The 15,959-nt window shown below is 41.3% G+C and overlaps 1 protein-coding gene across 1 annotated transcript in view; it reads right to left on the bottom strand.

Annotated features, from left to right (window-relative positions):
• Positions 1–2,083: 2,083 nt before the first annotated feature.
• Positions 2,084–15,959, bottom strand: part of AMPH (amphiphysin) — a gene marked incomplete at its 3' end in the record, with an annotated part of 180,530 nt that continues 166,654 nt past the window's right edge. The window contains exons 20-23 of the mRNA XM_025200043.1: positions 12,290–12,352; positions 7,060–7,221; positions 5,704–5,970; positions 2,084–2,185 (exon numbers count right to left, since the gene is read on the bottom strand). Coding sequence (XP_025055828.1) covers positions 2,084–2,185; positions 5,704–5,970; positions 7,060–7,221; positions 12,290–12,352 — 594 coding nt within the window. The remainder of the gene's footprint in view (positions 2,186–5,703; positions 5,971–7,059; positions 7,222–12,289; positions 12,353–15,959) is intronic.

Raw genomic sequence — 15,959 nt, 5'->3', positions numbered from 1 at the left:
ACCCTGCCCAACGAGCCACCCCTGCACCATGCAGTTCATGGCCCCCATGATCTCCCTTACCATGTGGCTCCTTCATCACCTCCGCTTGAAGGAGAGCCCACCGATGGCCTGATTGATCGCACCAGTGCCTTGTGAGGGAGACATAGGCATGATCTCCACCCCAGAAGCTCCAGATGTCCAAGGTGAAGTGTAAGGCCACCTCCGGACCTGCCTTGTGCAGCACCTCCCCTCAAGTACTCCCTGATGCCTCATATAGGAAGAGCACCACTGTTCTGCTGAAGGTGGTGCATGCGGGCACGTGGTATGATGGGGTCACGATTGCCATGAGTTGCCTGAACTCTGGCCGCTCAACTAAGAATAAGGACTGTCCATCCAGAGCAAGCATACCCACAATGCTCTGGGTGACCTCACTTGCCTTGGGAATGCGCCCCCCTTTCCTTCTGCCTTTCCCCCACTAATCCAGGGTGGTCTGCCTCTGCTTCTGGGGGATGGGAGCTTTGGAGTGAGAGGGGAACTTTCCTTTGGCCATGCTCCCACTGCGGCCAGGCAGAGGAGGAGCAAGAGCAAGGGGTGGTGCCTCCTGATCTGCATCAGCAGCCCCATGGTGCTAAACTGTTTCTTGTCCTTGCCCTGGCTGGTCTTCCATCAGCAGCACAGGCAGATTGCATACTTGGGATCTTTTGCCACCTCAAAATGATCCCATACTACACTACCCCCTCACTTCTGGGGTGTGGGTGGGGATCCTGCCTTATCCCCCTCCTCATAGAGTCATAACAACAGGGAAAGCTGAGACATTTGCCCCCACAACCTCCTCCACAGCACATTCCAGAGAAGGAGACCAGGCTCTAGGGGAACTTTGAGGGGTGTGGAGCACAAACTCAGATTCCCACTCCTTCCCCAGAATTTCCCTGGCTATGGCACTGAGCTCCCCTGGTTCCATATCCAGCTCCTCCTCTGGCACTGGAAGGCTCACGCTGGGAACTGAAATTGGGCTGGAGGAGATGGTCATGCCGGTGCTTGTCATGCTGGTGGTTATTATTACTGCTGGTGTTAGTGGAGGTGGGGCAGGGGCAGATACTGCTCCCACCTCCTTGCTGCCACTAGCAGCAGAAGCCTCATGCCTGCCAGGGAAGAGGGTGTGTCTAAGTTTGGGGGGGTGGAACTTACAGCTCTCCCTCTGCTCACTCTTGCTCCCCTGGCAGAAGACCTGGCACCTGCCTTTCCAGCACACTTCATAATGTTTGCTGTGCTGGAAAATGTGTGTGTGTAATAGCAGGAGCCCTGAAGGCTCAGATCTGTGTTTACTATATCTTCTTCTTCTATCTGCTTCTTTGACTATATCTATGTGTTTACTATATCTTCTTCTATCTGCTTATTTTACTATATCTTTTATTTACTATATCTTCTTCTATCTGCTTACTATATCTTGTATCTGTAATATATTGGAAAGTTGTGTCCAATCCTTTCCAAAAAGAGAGACTGGCAGGAGACTGACTAGAAAGCCAGTCACCGGAGCCAGCCACAGTACCTTTCACATGCTGTTGCTTCCAGAGAGACAGCTCACAAAAGGGACAAAAAGGCTTCATACGGAGCCTTATATGCTATTTCTCCATCCCTCCCCCAGAGCACTGGGATTGGAAGGGACCTCAGGGACAGATTGCAGACACTGGCCAGCTACAGATGTCAATATCAGAGCAGTCCTTCCCCCTGCCTCCCTCTCCTGAGTTTCTGTTTTCCTGCAAGCCTGCCTCCGAAACTCCAAAATTTTCTAAAACATTTCTGAAATGTTTTAGATGGTTTCGTTTCATTTTGGAGATGTTTCAGAGCCTTCCGTTTCATTTCAGATTCAGTGTTTTGGGTGCTGAAGCAGGCTGAAACACCTCTGAAATGAAATGGCTGCCAAAATTTTGCACAGCCCTACAAGTCATATTCTACGTTGCCTTTTAGTTTCAAGGGATAATTAAATAGGAAGATTATTTCAATCTCCTAATATTTTTTATTAATAATGACATTTTAAATGAGTAATGGAAAATATCACAAACAAAGGATAAATCAATCTAAGAAAAGGTTCTTCAGTTGTTACCTGGTCAGCTGTGGTGTCAGAAGAGATTACTAGTACTACGTCTCCTCGTTTTAAATTAAGCTCATCATTATTAGCTGCCTCAAAATCATGTAAAGCTTCAACCTGAAGGAAAGAATACAATACATGTATGCATCATCTAGAGTACCAGGAAAAGTAAAGCAGAAACAAGCTCTCCCAACAAAAATCTCTTTTCCCCTCTTGCAATTAAGATTAACAATGTTCACTGATACTATACTCACCACCACACAACAATAGGATTAAACTATATTGAAACTGATCATTTTAAAAGTTCAAGAGTATATGCTATATTAACAGATCCATTGATGTCAGTATTTTATTATGTTCCATTAGTTTTTTCTATTAAGTAAAGAAGAATAGTTTTTTCCATCAGTTTTTTTTCTATTAAGTAAAGAAGAATACAAAAATTTTGCTATTCAATCATTTCTACAACCACTAGCTGGCACTTCCATATCAAACCAAACTGTCAGGGCCTTGATGGCATGGGAAGTTGTACCATTCTGTAACAACTACCTCTCAGACAAATCTTGCTTTCTTTAGTTCTTATTCTTGCAAATCCCCCACTGTTGTCCACAGAAGCTGGCCTGAGTAAGGAGGCAGGATTGGAACATCTCTTTTACACAAACTGGGCAGACTGTTGAGAATCACAATAATGTACTTGTGCTATCTTTAAATCCAGACACTTGATTTACATTGAATGTAACTAGTTCCAGGGCAACACTATAATAGTCCAATGTGCTGTCAGGATGCATCTACACATGCAATTAATGTGACTGAACAAGCTCTAGTGAAATTTTAGCCTGAGTAAACTAATCCTGGGGCAGGTGGATGGACTTGATGATCTTCCAAAATCCCTTCCAGCCCTAATGTCTATGAATTTACTCCACTGTCAGATAGTACCCATGTCTGACAGGACTATCCAATGGCACTATAAATTAATCTACCCTGGCCCAGTCACTGCACGCATGCAGATGGTGATGCTTTCCTGTACAGTAAATTAGTCTACTGAGCAGTAAAGTCCATATGTAGATGCACCCTCAGAGAACTAGATGGTAGACCTAACTCCTAGTTTCTATCCTTTACTCAAGAGAATGTGGTGAAAAATAAGACGATAGAGAAACATTATCAGCATATCTGAATCAGTCTCTCATGACTTGTCTCACTCTTACCTATATAGAAGACAAGACAAGGTGGCACCTTGGAGACTTACTTGTTCAGAAAGGCACAAGCTTTCATGGGTGGCAGCCTACTTTGTCAGATATTATGAATGGAGTCATAGAGAGCTAGAGTACCTGTCGCGGCGCACCCTGCTGCCCCGCTCCTAGAGAGGGGAAAACTGCTGGGGAAAAGCCCTAGCAGCGATAATGAGTACAGTTGTGGGTTGCCAGGGCAACTAATAAGAGTCAGCTGCCTGTAGGGGGCAGGGCCTGGCTCCTATAAAGCCTAGAGTCAAGGCCAGGCTAGCAGTTCCCTGCCAGCAGCTAGAGAGGCAGGGGCAGGGGCAGGGGCGGTTATAGCCAGGAGGCTCTAGTTTATGTTTGTGTTATTGTGTATTACACCGGTGGTTTGGGTGAGGCTATAGGGGTTGGAGGAGGCCTCATAGGGACCCCAGAGGTGTGGGGGCCCTAGCGCCAAGAGGGTGCATTATCCTCAAAGGGATCCACAGTGGTGTGGGGGCCCTAGCGCCAGTGAGGGATGCAACTTGCGGGGTGTGTAGACCCCAGCCCGGAGAGGGGCATTTAAAGAGCTCAGTGTGGGCACAGCAAGTCTTAAGAGAGGGGTGATTTTAGTAGGAAGCCCAGGCTGGGCATAGAGAGCCCCAAATGGGGGGGTGGTATTACTAAGGACCCCAGCAGGGGCCTGGAAGGTCCCAGAGAAGAGGGACCATTGTGAGGCCCAAGACGGGCAATATGTGAGAGGCCCAAAGTGGGCAATATGTGAGAGGCCCAAGAGGGGCCAGATTGAGAAACCCAGGACAGGAGTAGCGAGCCCGGTAACAGGCTAGCACTACGAAAAACCCAGGACAGGGGCAGGGTGCTGCGGTGGACCCAGACAGAAAAGGTTAGCAGTACAGCGCCCCAAGAGAAGGGCGGTGTTGCAGTGGTCCCCAGAAAAGGGGATAGCAGCACAGTGTGCCCGTACCAGAAAGGGTAGCAGTGCGGTGGGCCTAAAGGACCGGAGACTCGCTAGGGAGTCCCGTAGCGGGTTGGGTTATTTTAGAGAAGTCCCAGTGGGGGCTCGACGAGAGTCCCAGTGAGGGGCTGTATATTGGAGAGAGCCCGGGGAAGCGGGCGTGTTGACACACCAACGTCTATCACATCTGCGAGGCTTGGGGCGTGGTATTAGGGGTTGGTAGGAGCCACATGTAGCCCATAAGGCTAGGGTGCCTGGGGAGCACCCATCAGACCGGGAGACCCCCAGGGGGTCCGGGAACACCCGGGGACAGAGGTCCCAGCTATCCGTGCCCAGGGAGTCATAAGGCAGCCTCCCAACATATATTAAACAGCAAAGACGTGGCGGGCGAGAATCGAGGGTGCCCTTGGGCCGAATTGGCACGGAGAGAGGGCCTTAAGGAGATCACGGCCCTCCTATAGGACCCCGCCGTGACAGTACCAAACAGAAAGGAATAAAGTAATTTAAATAAATGCTTGCATTTGTATTTAAATAAATGTAGTCCTTTCTATTTAGTACCCTGGCTTTCTGTGAGGCCATACAGAGCATCTGATGAAGTATGCTGTCACCTACAAAAGCTTATGATTTTCTGAATGAGTTAGTATTTATTGTGCCACCATGGCCTCCCTTCTACTTAACTTCAGACTTACATGGATAACTACCTCTTTCTTGCCTAAGTTTTATTCTGAAATTATGTAAAGTATTTGTATATGAGAACAGATGAATAAATCTGTTGAGTATAACAACGGACTGCAATGGGACTACTTAAACTGAAATATGCAAATTATAGTACAAAATAGGAGAAGCTTATTTATCCTTAATGAGTTTTCCTATTAGTAAAAAATTTTGAAATGAGAAATATCATTAGAATCTAAAGAACCAAGAAACATGAAGGTTCTTACCACCCAACTCTGAAGGCTGAATTTCTTTTAACTGCTTCTAGAAATCTGATGCTTTTCTGTATGATCAGCTATTCTTACAATAAATACATTCAGAGAATGAAATCAACAATACAATGACATCAATTTCAGTAGGTTTTTAGCGACGGATTTTAGTGCCAGGAGGGGACCTTTATGGTCATGTAATATGACTCCATGTATAATGCAGGCCATTGAATTTATCTCAATATATTAAAATAATGTAGTTATTTATTAGAAGAATATAGTTGCACATTTGACTGAACTCCAGAACTGGATATGAATGCATAACACACATTTTACTTGCACTGATGTTTCACCAGCTTTCTTATGTAAAAAACTAAAAAAAAGGAAAAATACAAAAAACCTAATATAAGCCAAACTCAGGCTGAAATGTTTGGTATTTAACAATGCAGCCCTACAGCTTAAAAAGACTGTGCCACTGAATTTTAAATCTAAAAGCTAGATTTAAAGGGATATTTGAAGAATGTAAGAATAAATACTCAAGTAAACCTTAAAGAGAAATCCAGGTGGCATTCCACTGGCTGCATCCTCTACTGATACAGGTAATTCTGGAGAAGGTGTTGCCTGGGTTTCCTCAATGGTTTTCTGCTCACTTACAACTTCAGAAGTTTCACTAGTATGACTTTCAGTGCCCTGAGTGCTAATGTCTTCCACAACATCTTTGGACTCATTCATTATGACTTCATGTTCTTCTCCCTCCCCTTCATTGTTTGATGCTGGCTCTATTACTACTGAAGGGATGCTGCTGACTTTTTCCTGGGGAAACAAAAAATTGAAAGAACTTTTTGAACAAAATCTCTTCCTATAAGATTGCATGAAAACCTAACTCTTTTAAATTGCTCATCTATCCAAACTAGAAAATAGGAATATAATTTCCTCTCACTTACAGAGACCTAGTCTCCATTCTTGCGTATTCTCTACATTTCCACAAAAGACAAAGAACACTTGTTATAATAAATTATACAAGATACTCTGCACCTAATTCTAGTTTCACCTAGGGCTCTGTTTAGTATCAATGGAAATTAAAAGAGTCTTTCTATTGGCTTCAGATCAAGCCAATACATTGCTATAAACCAGGATCAACTCCACCGAAGTCGATGTAGCAACAGTGAGAAAGCCTTGTAAGAATTAGGCATTCTATATCCACCTGCATAAGTTTTTACAGCACTATAAATCCACTGGATTCCAACGACTTACTCTTGATTAGCATGATGATAAATGAGAGCAAATGTGAAGCTCCACTACAAATATTACCATCAGATTAAAAAGATTCAGTTCAAAAAGGATTTTGTCAAGCTGTAATTAACACCCCCCCCCCCCCCCCAAAAAAAAAAAATTGGACTAAAGCTCTAGGCCTTAGCTAGCATTTGTGGCTCTGAAAATCACTCCCACTGAGCACTCACCACTCCTACTGGCTTCAATGAGAATTACAGGTACTTGTCCTCCCTAATCACCAGAGCACTTGTTTTGACTTATTACAAGAAAAGTGCAGATAGCTAAGATTTCCATTTGAAGCATGAATGAGCAATATTTGACAAACCACTTCTCTCCAGATTTATAGTTAATGGGATGAAATATCTTCTGCTTACATTTAGGATTAATTCAGCATATGATATGCATTTGAAAGTGTATCTATGAACTAGAAAATCATCTGAAATTATTCTGGGAACGCTGAGTCAGGCTTCCAGCTGGTGCCATTGAAAACAATGGAGTTACTTTGGCTTTACTTACAACAAAACAGGGTCCATTATGGGTAAAGAAAATGTCGTGTCATAGGCCAAACCAGGAAAAATAAACCATTTTTTGGATAATGCTATATAAAAAGCATCTCCCCAAAGAACTTACTTGAGAGACTTCTGTTTCCTTTTCTTCTTCTTCTTCATGAGGTTTTTTGTCACCTTCATCAGCTATTTCAGGTTCAGGTGCAACAACACCTTCGTCAGCTTCTGTTACAACAGTTATACCAGCTTCTTCAGCCGGGCCAGAAATCTTGGTGAGAGTAACCATCTGCGACCAACAGGAAACAAACCATTCACATATCTCAGCCATACTGGGCATATGCTGCATACCAGCTGCACAGATGCCACTCCACAGAATTATGCCTGGTCTTTGATATAGATTTTGACTGTTCTGAAAGAAACTTTATTCCTTCACAAATGCCTGCAGGTGGATTTTCCATGACAAATCATCCTGTGAGATGAGTAACAGAAGAAGTTGATATCATTCAAGGTTAAATTAAATACAACAATATTAAAATCCGAATGATAATATGGGATATCCAGCTATGTTGGGATAAAAACCAAAACATAATTAAAAAAATCTGGCAGCTGTAAGCTCCCTAGGTCTGGGCACTTCTAAAACATTTAATCAGAAAGTCATATACAAGGTTTGCTTGCATTTGACTCTGATTTTTCAATGCTGGATAGAAAAGTACACCAATTTGGCTAGGCTACAGGTGAATATGAAAGGCTTCATCCAGCAGAGATTACTCCCACAGGCTTCTTGGTTATTTCAGTCTCTCACATGCTGGAAACCTTGCGGGGAAAATGTAATTGAAGTTTGGCAATTATCAGCCCTATTCGTCTCACCTAGGGTTTCATCTCAAGAGTCTAGGGAACTGATTAGCACAGACCCTGCTCTTTAGTTCATTTAGCTTAATATAAAGCTGAAAGTGAATAATAGTTCTATTGCCTAGGATTTGATCCTAGATGAAGCCAATCATGTTGCAGAAATAATTAACATTGGGTTGGCTCTTTGTTAACTGAGCTGGCTCCTGATGGGTACTCAGGGTATCATGAGGCAATAAAGGAAATAGCCTTGGTCTGCATGAGTTTTGATGAAGGAGAATTTTTATTCTGACAGCAGATTCATTTCAGTGTGTGTATAATGTAGAATGGAGTTACATGCTGGAGAGTAGGCTGCCGAGTCCTTCCCACTGCATCTCTGGATTGAGCCCAGCTTGAACTTTTATTTAACCTGGTGCAGATGCTGCCCAGGTTACTGCTCTGCTGCATTTATTGAGGTGACTGCCCTTTGGCATCAGTTCAGACAAAGGTATTTTGGACTTGCTCGTGATTTCATGCTCATAGCGACAACCCTGGGCCATATTACAAGTGATCTGAGCCTCTCTACCCATTGTTGGGCATACTCTAGATTTTGAGTGGAATTTGGTAGCAGAGGAAAAGAGTCTATGGAGGTCTTTAAACAACATTTTTCTTTTGGTCACACTGCTCCTTCCACATGCTTAAAGGTTAGGGATTATAAGGTGGGGGAAGGGGATAAACTTGTTTTAAATATCTGCCTTAGATGACAAAGGGAACTCACTGAATTTCTGAAGTCTATAATGGACAACAGAATCTGCTGGTGACTCACTCTCAGCAGGCACCATGATTATCTGATACTGTCCTAGGCAACTAATAAAGTGGCTGCTATGAAGTCCCTATTTGTATTTCATCTTATATTTATAGGTCACATTGTTTTACAGATGAAACATGGGCTGGGGAGTATATGGCAAAAGGCAAAACTCATAGCCCAAAGCCAATCAACTGGCAGTATGGACCTCCTAATGTTATACTATGTTGGTGCTGGCGGGGAAATTATTTTCTTTCTTTAGTACCATTGCATCAATCAATTAGATTGCCTTTAACAGAGGGGTCTTGTTTCAAATCAGAACTTTGCTGAATCAGTCTGATTTGGCTGCTACTGTATTGTTGCCAGGCTTCTGGACATTACCCTGGTTTCTCCTGTTATTCATTTGTAGTGTAAAGAACTCATAAAGAAATCTTTCTAATTTTCTTTGAGAAGATAAGATAAGCTACAAGATTTTGTGTGAGCTTATAGAGTGACTAATTTTAACCAAGCCTGATACCAAATCAACTATACATTGCTGTGGCCATAAGTGGCATTGCATTATCCTAGCAAACTTCAGTATCTTCACATGTGATTTGTGAGGGAAGCCTTCAGGCTTGCTATTCGTAGCACTACCAATTTCAGCATTCTTGACCCAAGAGATTAAAATAAGCTATGGCTGTAGAAACCTGGGGAAAGGAAAGGGAAGGGGAGTACACATCAGATTGATTTTATATAGTATGCATCTAACAAAATACTACAGAAATTGATCCTGCTATCTGATGTGTTAGGATCAACACTTCTTCCCTATTTATTGGATTTGTGCAGCCCATTGTATTCCATTCAACAGGAGATTCATGGTTTTACATATATCAACTCTAAATACAGTACACTGGAAAGGTCAAACTCCTACAAACTGTTGTTATAAGTCACTAAATGCATATTGCATATCAAAACCTGTGTAATAACTCATTCTTGTGACTCGGACTACAACAACGGTAGAAAGCTAGACCAAGAAACACCATTTTTTGCAAAGATGACCAAGGAAGCAACAGAAAAAGAATCAATTTCTGTCTCTCATTTTGAACTTTAATACTAGTTCAAGATTTTGAGATTAAAATATTTAGGACAAAACTCCAGCTCTGAAGACCACAGTAAAACTCACATTGAATGCAGTAGGATTTCACCTTAATGAGTTACAGTGAATCACAGAGGCCCTTGGACATTTACATGTGCTACTTTATTTCATAGGATTAACAAACCTTGTTGGTAAATCTGCTCCCCCAAGGAAAAATGAATACAAAATAAAGAATTGTACAACAGTCCACAAAATCCTAAATTGCATAAACCTTCTGGGAAGAGCCTTTTTATTTTTATGGGTCACATAATGCAAAAGAAGTGGGCATGTAAAGAAATTAAAGGTTGAATTCCTTGGAAGCAATAACAGAAACAGCTTCTTTACCCAGGACATTCAATATACTAAGTCAGAATCTCTTCTCAGCAACAGCAGTGTGAATGAGGAATAACTCCACCAAATTTAGTGATTCTGAACCCCACCAAATTCATTATACTGGAGTACAAGTGAGATAATGGAACTGGTTATTGGAGGAAGACTATGAAATAAACATTGATCCTATTGACTTGAGCAGAATTATGCTAGCTTTCAACAAGTAATGATCAGGCCCCATGGAATGGATAACTGTTAAGAACATTTATTATAATAGCAGCTAAACAAGTTAATGTAAAGCAACAAGAAAATAAAACCCATGCTTGAGGGCATGAATCAGTTGCTTTTAGAGGTCTAGAGAGATTTCCCACATGTAGTAATGCACAGCCAGTTAAGGGAAGAGGAGGTTGCCTCTCTCTTTCTCTCAAGCATCATGTATTGTCTTTTGCTGGAGTCAGTATATCAGACTAGGCTGACTTTCTGGTTTGATTTTACATAACAGTTCACATGTATTAAGCAAACCTGAAATCTGAGAGTTAAAAAGTACGCATCTATGTAAGGGCTGAATGTACCACATACAAGAGCCTGAGCTTATATAAATATACACTATATAGGGCTCTTGTGAAACAAGTACATTATGAGAAAACTAGTCCCTCCTTGCCTGCTAGGAATAGTTCAGGATTTCCTAGGTGCACAGTGCTGGATGAGAAGTGGTCAGGAGAGATAAGCCAAATGACCATAGGAAGCTGTATTTGGTACTCTTCAAACACTCAGGTAGACCTTGATTGATATGTAGAGTGACCACACATCCCGTTTTCTTTAAGACAGTTCTGTTTTAAACACTTGTCCTAGGTATCCCATCATTTGAATGCTTTTTGTTCCTCTTTCAGTAACATGCCTGGGAGAGGTGCTGATAAAGGGATTCTCCCACTTCCCGGCACTCCAAATAATCCCCCTCCTCCCCACTCCCACCCTGGCTTCCACTCTCAAGAGACAGCTGAGCATGCAGAAGAGTGGCAGGGGAAGAGGGGCGGGGGGGGGGGAGGGTCGGAGGGAGGAGCAGACTGCTCCAGCCTGAGACTAGGGACATATGATTAGGCTATTGCTGCATTACTCCAGTTTAATGTTTCTGTAATTCTACTGAATTTCAGTACAGGTGTCTTGGTGTAAAGGTAGAGGAATGCAGTAATGAAGTGGGCCCATCATTCTTTTTGAATGAAAAAATCATCATGGCATTTCAGGGCCGTGTGCTCTATTCACAGACAGTATTAAAATTTAGTAAAGCAAATAACAACATTTTATCCTCGAAATACATTCTGAAAAGCTTTACTAACTCTAGTAGATTTAATCTGAATTTACACCACTGTTACCAAGAGCAGAATCCGAGACATGGGAGTTATAGCAGACTAAACCTAGAGTCAGTGGTGAATATGATCTTTTAGCAAATATTTTAATATCAGAGTTCATATTTTTATAAAAAGAGAGGTGGTCAACCTGTTGGAGGTTTAAACCCAAACTGAGTATTAATGGAGAGGCACACCCTTCTTTTCAAGCCCTGCTTCCTATTTCTGAATTTAATTCACAGGGACTAAGCCTGAACTCCCCCTTGTGCTACTTGGATATATTTTCGAACATCTTTTCAAGATTACACTTTAATAGGCGAAGATCCAGAATAAGAAGTACAAGTCTTGTCACCCATAAGGGAATATAACCCAAAATACAAGCATTAGTCCAGGAATCCTCTTATAGACTAAAGAAAAATTCAATATCTCATTTAGCTTTTGAGTTGTTTTTAATTTGATTTTAACTATATCTAATTTAATGCCCAATTTGTGCTTTACAAAATAAAGCTGAAACATAATTATTTTTCAATTCTTGTTGCAGTTCAGTGCATAGCATGCCAGGAAAATAGCATGATGAATGAAAGCTATTTTAGACCATGGTAGGAGCTCAAAGAAACAAATCCACAGACTCCATAGCAGCATATTTTCTGCTCACTCTAAATGTCAATAGAAATAACATTATACCACCTTCTATTACACCACTGCATTGTTCGCTGTCCTAAAATATTTATGATGGCATACACTGCAAAAGATATGTCCTGAAACAGGTCCCTGCTGAATTGAAAGATGTTTTGTGGTTAAAACCACAAATGCTCCAAGTCAGAATCACATGCTATGGGCCCACATATGGATCATATGGAAACAACAAAAACAATTTTGCAATCCTTTTCTTAAGATATTAAAGAATGGACACCCTCCTGAGGCTGTTCATACGCACCTCACTCTCTTTCTCTTTCTCAGCAATTTCAGTCGTCTCCTCATCCCCTGCCTCAACATTGTCCTGTATAAAAAGAAAATATGGTCATAACACTCATGTAAAAGTTTTAGCAGCTGAGAAATTGGTATTAACTTAAAGGAAGAAGGATGTGTGCTAGAGGCAATGACATGAATGGCTGGAGTCCAATGGTATAACATATGGAAACGTGTTCAGATATTATTTGGAAAACAAGCCATTCTTATTATGATATAGCTTCAGCAACTCATCATCATGGGTGGAAAAACAAAAGCTTCATGTCTAAAACCTACAAAACTGACTAGTTTTCTTTCAAATTTTAAGATGTTTTTTCCCATCAGTGCTACCCTTGAATGGTTTTTGATACGTACATAACCCAGAGTACCACTGATACTTTGGATTATAAGAATCTCAGACTTCTCCCACAGCTATATCTAATTATTTCCATGACTCCCTCCTACCCCTGAGACCTAACAACATGTTAAACATGAATGTTCCTCGTGGAACTTCTCAATAATGGTAGGTTTTTTTATGTGCACCCTCAACATTTTGATACCTTCACATTTAAAGGTACTATGCAAAAAAAAGAGGTTGTGATACAGAAAGCACTGTTTTCCCTCATTAAGCTACTAGTCGAGGTTCTGATTCAGTACTTTTTCAGCAGTGCCTAAAGCTAAAAAACTAAAGCTTATACTTTGGTGAATAAGGGCCTCAGATGTATGCAAAAAGGTCTTGGGTGAATTCGTTTTTAATTGTGTAAACAGACTGCTGTCTTGGCTTCCCAGGCTTGTTATTTTTTTTACAGAACAAATAGCACCTAATACTCTATAGGAGGGGAAAAAGTGCTGTTGGAAAACAGATGAGCAGAACAGTTCTCCCAGACTTCCACTGGACAGATATTTCCTGGCTGTTTTCCAATTTGGTTATCATGTGCACAGTTTTAATACCAATGCTGGGTCCACTGTAAAAAGACTTTTCTCCCAAAAGCCAGCTATGCTGGAAGAAACCCTTATATAGGTTACATATTGTTAGCAGTTTTTTCGTGTGCTTTCAGAAGATGGCTGTAACGAACCAGCATGACGTGTGAACGAAGAGTCATGCTGAGCTATACCTTTGTCTCAAAATAGTTACAAGCGCTAATGTGGACTGGACCGTGGTTAACTGCCTTCACAAGCCTGTAACTGTTGCCCCCAAATTTCATAGGCTTCATTTGAAATGGCTGGATATTTCTTTTTTAATAAAGGGATGCTGCGTTATTTCAGAACTTCATATCAATCATGCTTGTTTCTAATCTAACCTTCTAGTATTGCCTGCAGTCACATCATAAGCCCTAAACATGTCCAGATGCCAGGGCAAGTCAATTGCTGTCAGCAGCGTTACTATGGAAACCTCTCACAGCTTTATCCTGTTAAAATTATAGCGTTATATAACCTTTTTTATTATTATTAATTCTCCTTTGAAGCTACCAAACCTACTGGTTTGTATCTTGCATTTTCACACTAAGTTTGAGGGAGAATGTCGGGTGTACGAACATACGGACAAATACTGATCATAAAAATGATAATTTCATGCTCAATGTCCACACGCAAAAGTCAAATACAATTTTCTTCTGAGTAGACTATAATAGATTTCTTTTCTCTTGATCATAAAAGCTATGTCTCAAACTGACACTTTGGCTGAGTAGTACTCTCCCTATTTATGGACTTGGAACCTTCTAAATTTATATCAGCATATAAATTTTCCAGGTCAACTTAACTTCAGAAGTGACAACTCTACATATCATTCTGCGCTCATCTAGAGACCCGACTTTGTTGTACTTGACCCCTTTTCTTTATTAATGAAACCAAAACCAAACTGCAGTATTCTGCAGCAGGGAGGCAAGCAGCACCATTCATGCTTCAGTGTCTCTCACTGTCTCCCTTCCTTATTGCATCTTCAAATCAGGAAGAGTCAGGCACATGAGTGCCAGAAATTGTGTCTATAAGTTGATAAAACCATAATTAGGGACCCTCAAAATGTGACTCAATATATGCTGTACTCATTCAGTGCTTGCAAGGAACTTCTCTGGATAGAGGTCTGAGCAGAGCAAAGAAAATAAAATAAAATGTGTTAGTCTTGGACTAGTTTAATGGGGGAAAAGATTGCTGGCTTTAGTTTTGAGACATTGGAAAGTCTTTTTTAATCTTAATGATCTATTAATAACTCTAATAAACATTACGAGAGTGTATCTAACATGTAAGACGGTAAGGAATGGATACAGCATGGCTTATTCATATTCATATACTGTATTGTACCCTTCATTCCTGATCCTGTTTCCTTTTCTTCCAAGATGGAGAAGAATATATTGAACATAAAATACTTCTATATTATTTGGTGACATGCACAGGGAAAAAAAAGTGCTGTTGGAAAACAGATGAGCAGAACAGGTCTCCCAGACTTCCACTGGGCAAATATTTCCTAGCCGTTTTCCAATTCGGTTATCATGTGCACAATTTTAATACCAATGCTGGGTCCACTGTGAACAGACTGGCTAAATTAGTGCTTATCCTCCCCACATATGCAAGAAGATAGGTTCATTTGCCCTGTGACATGCCCAAAGAATACAAAGTCAAAGTCTGAATGTGAAAAATTCTTATGGTAAAAAGAATATTTTTAATCAGAAGAAGGAAGACCTCAATGGCTCATGCATTATGCACTTTTTAACATATTATTCTACATCTATTTTGAGGGTTCTTCTCTTGTATACTTAATTCTCCCCTAAACACATCATTAATGTGGTGGAGCCACACAACTGCTTTATTGTTGACACTTTCCAGGTCCTCATCCTGGGTATGCTGATATGTAAGGAGGTGGTCAGCAGTCTGTGGTGCCTCACTACACTCACATATTGGTCTGTCCTTTAAGCCAATCTTACAGAGTATAGCGTTAAAGTGTCCAGCTCCAGAGCAATCCTGTTTTGTTTAATCGATAAGTCACAGGGGAGCTCATACCCAAGTGGATAGGGTGTTGGGTTGTTTATGAAGTGCTTGAGGTGAGACTCAGTCTCATCCCACTTTTTGTGGTATTGTTCAAGTGCCCACAGGGTGTCACTCCTACCTCCACACTGTTGCAACAGTACCCATGCCTCCCGTCTAAATAAGTTTCTGGACTTCAGTCGCTTATGTACTGGTTGCTCTAAGACTTCATGAAGCAGGTGCTTTTGGTTTTGCTGGGTGTGTTGAGTGAGGCCAAGAGTTACCTTCTGTCTTCTTAGATGGGGAGGTAATTTCCCTGATGGTACCAACAGGATATATGTTTTACACCCCATTACTATTCTCATTGAATTCAGAGCAACATCAACTTTGCTGGTGTGGCTACTACGCCCCCATAATTGACAGCCATATTCAGCAGGTGTGTATACTACTGCAAGTGTTGATGTCCTTAGGGTGGTGAAACTGGCTCCTCAGGTTGTTCCTGCCAGTTGTCTTATAGCGGCAATAGTGTGATATACCAATAGTAACCTACCTCTTTTGGGCAATACATAGAAATGATGACAGCACTGTGTCCAAATAGCTGTATTAATGCTCAGCTTGCCCTTCTTATATCACAAAAAGCTAAAGATGCTTCTACTTTTCCTAATGCTAAGTCTTTTGAGCCCTGCTGGAGAAAAATACAT

Source organism: Alligator sinensis, unplaced genomic scaffold (genome assembly GCF_000455745.1).
Source record: "Alligator sinensis unplaced genomic scaffold, ASM45574v1 scaffold254_1, whole genome shotgun sequence".
Classification (NCBI taxonomy): Eukaryota; Metazoa; Chordata; order Crocodylia; family Alligatoridae; genus Alligator; species Alligator sinensis.
This window is presented reverse-complemented; position numbering and strand designations above follow the sequence as displayed.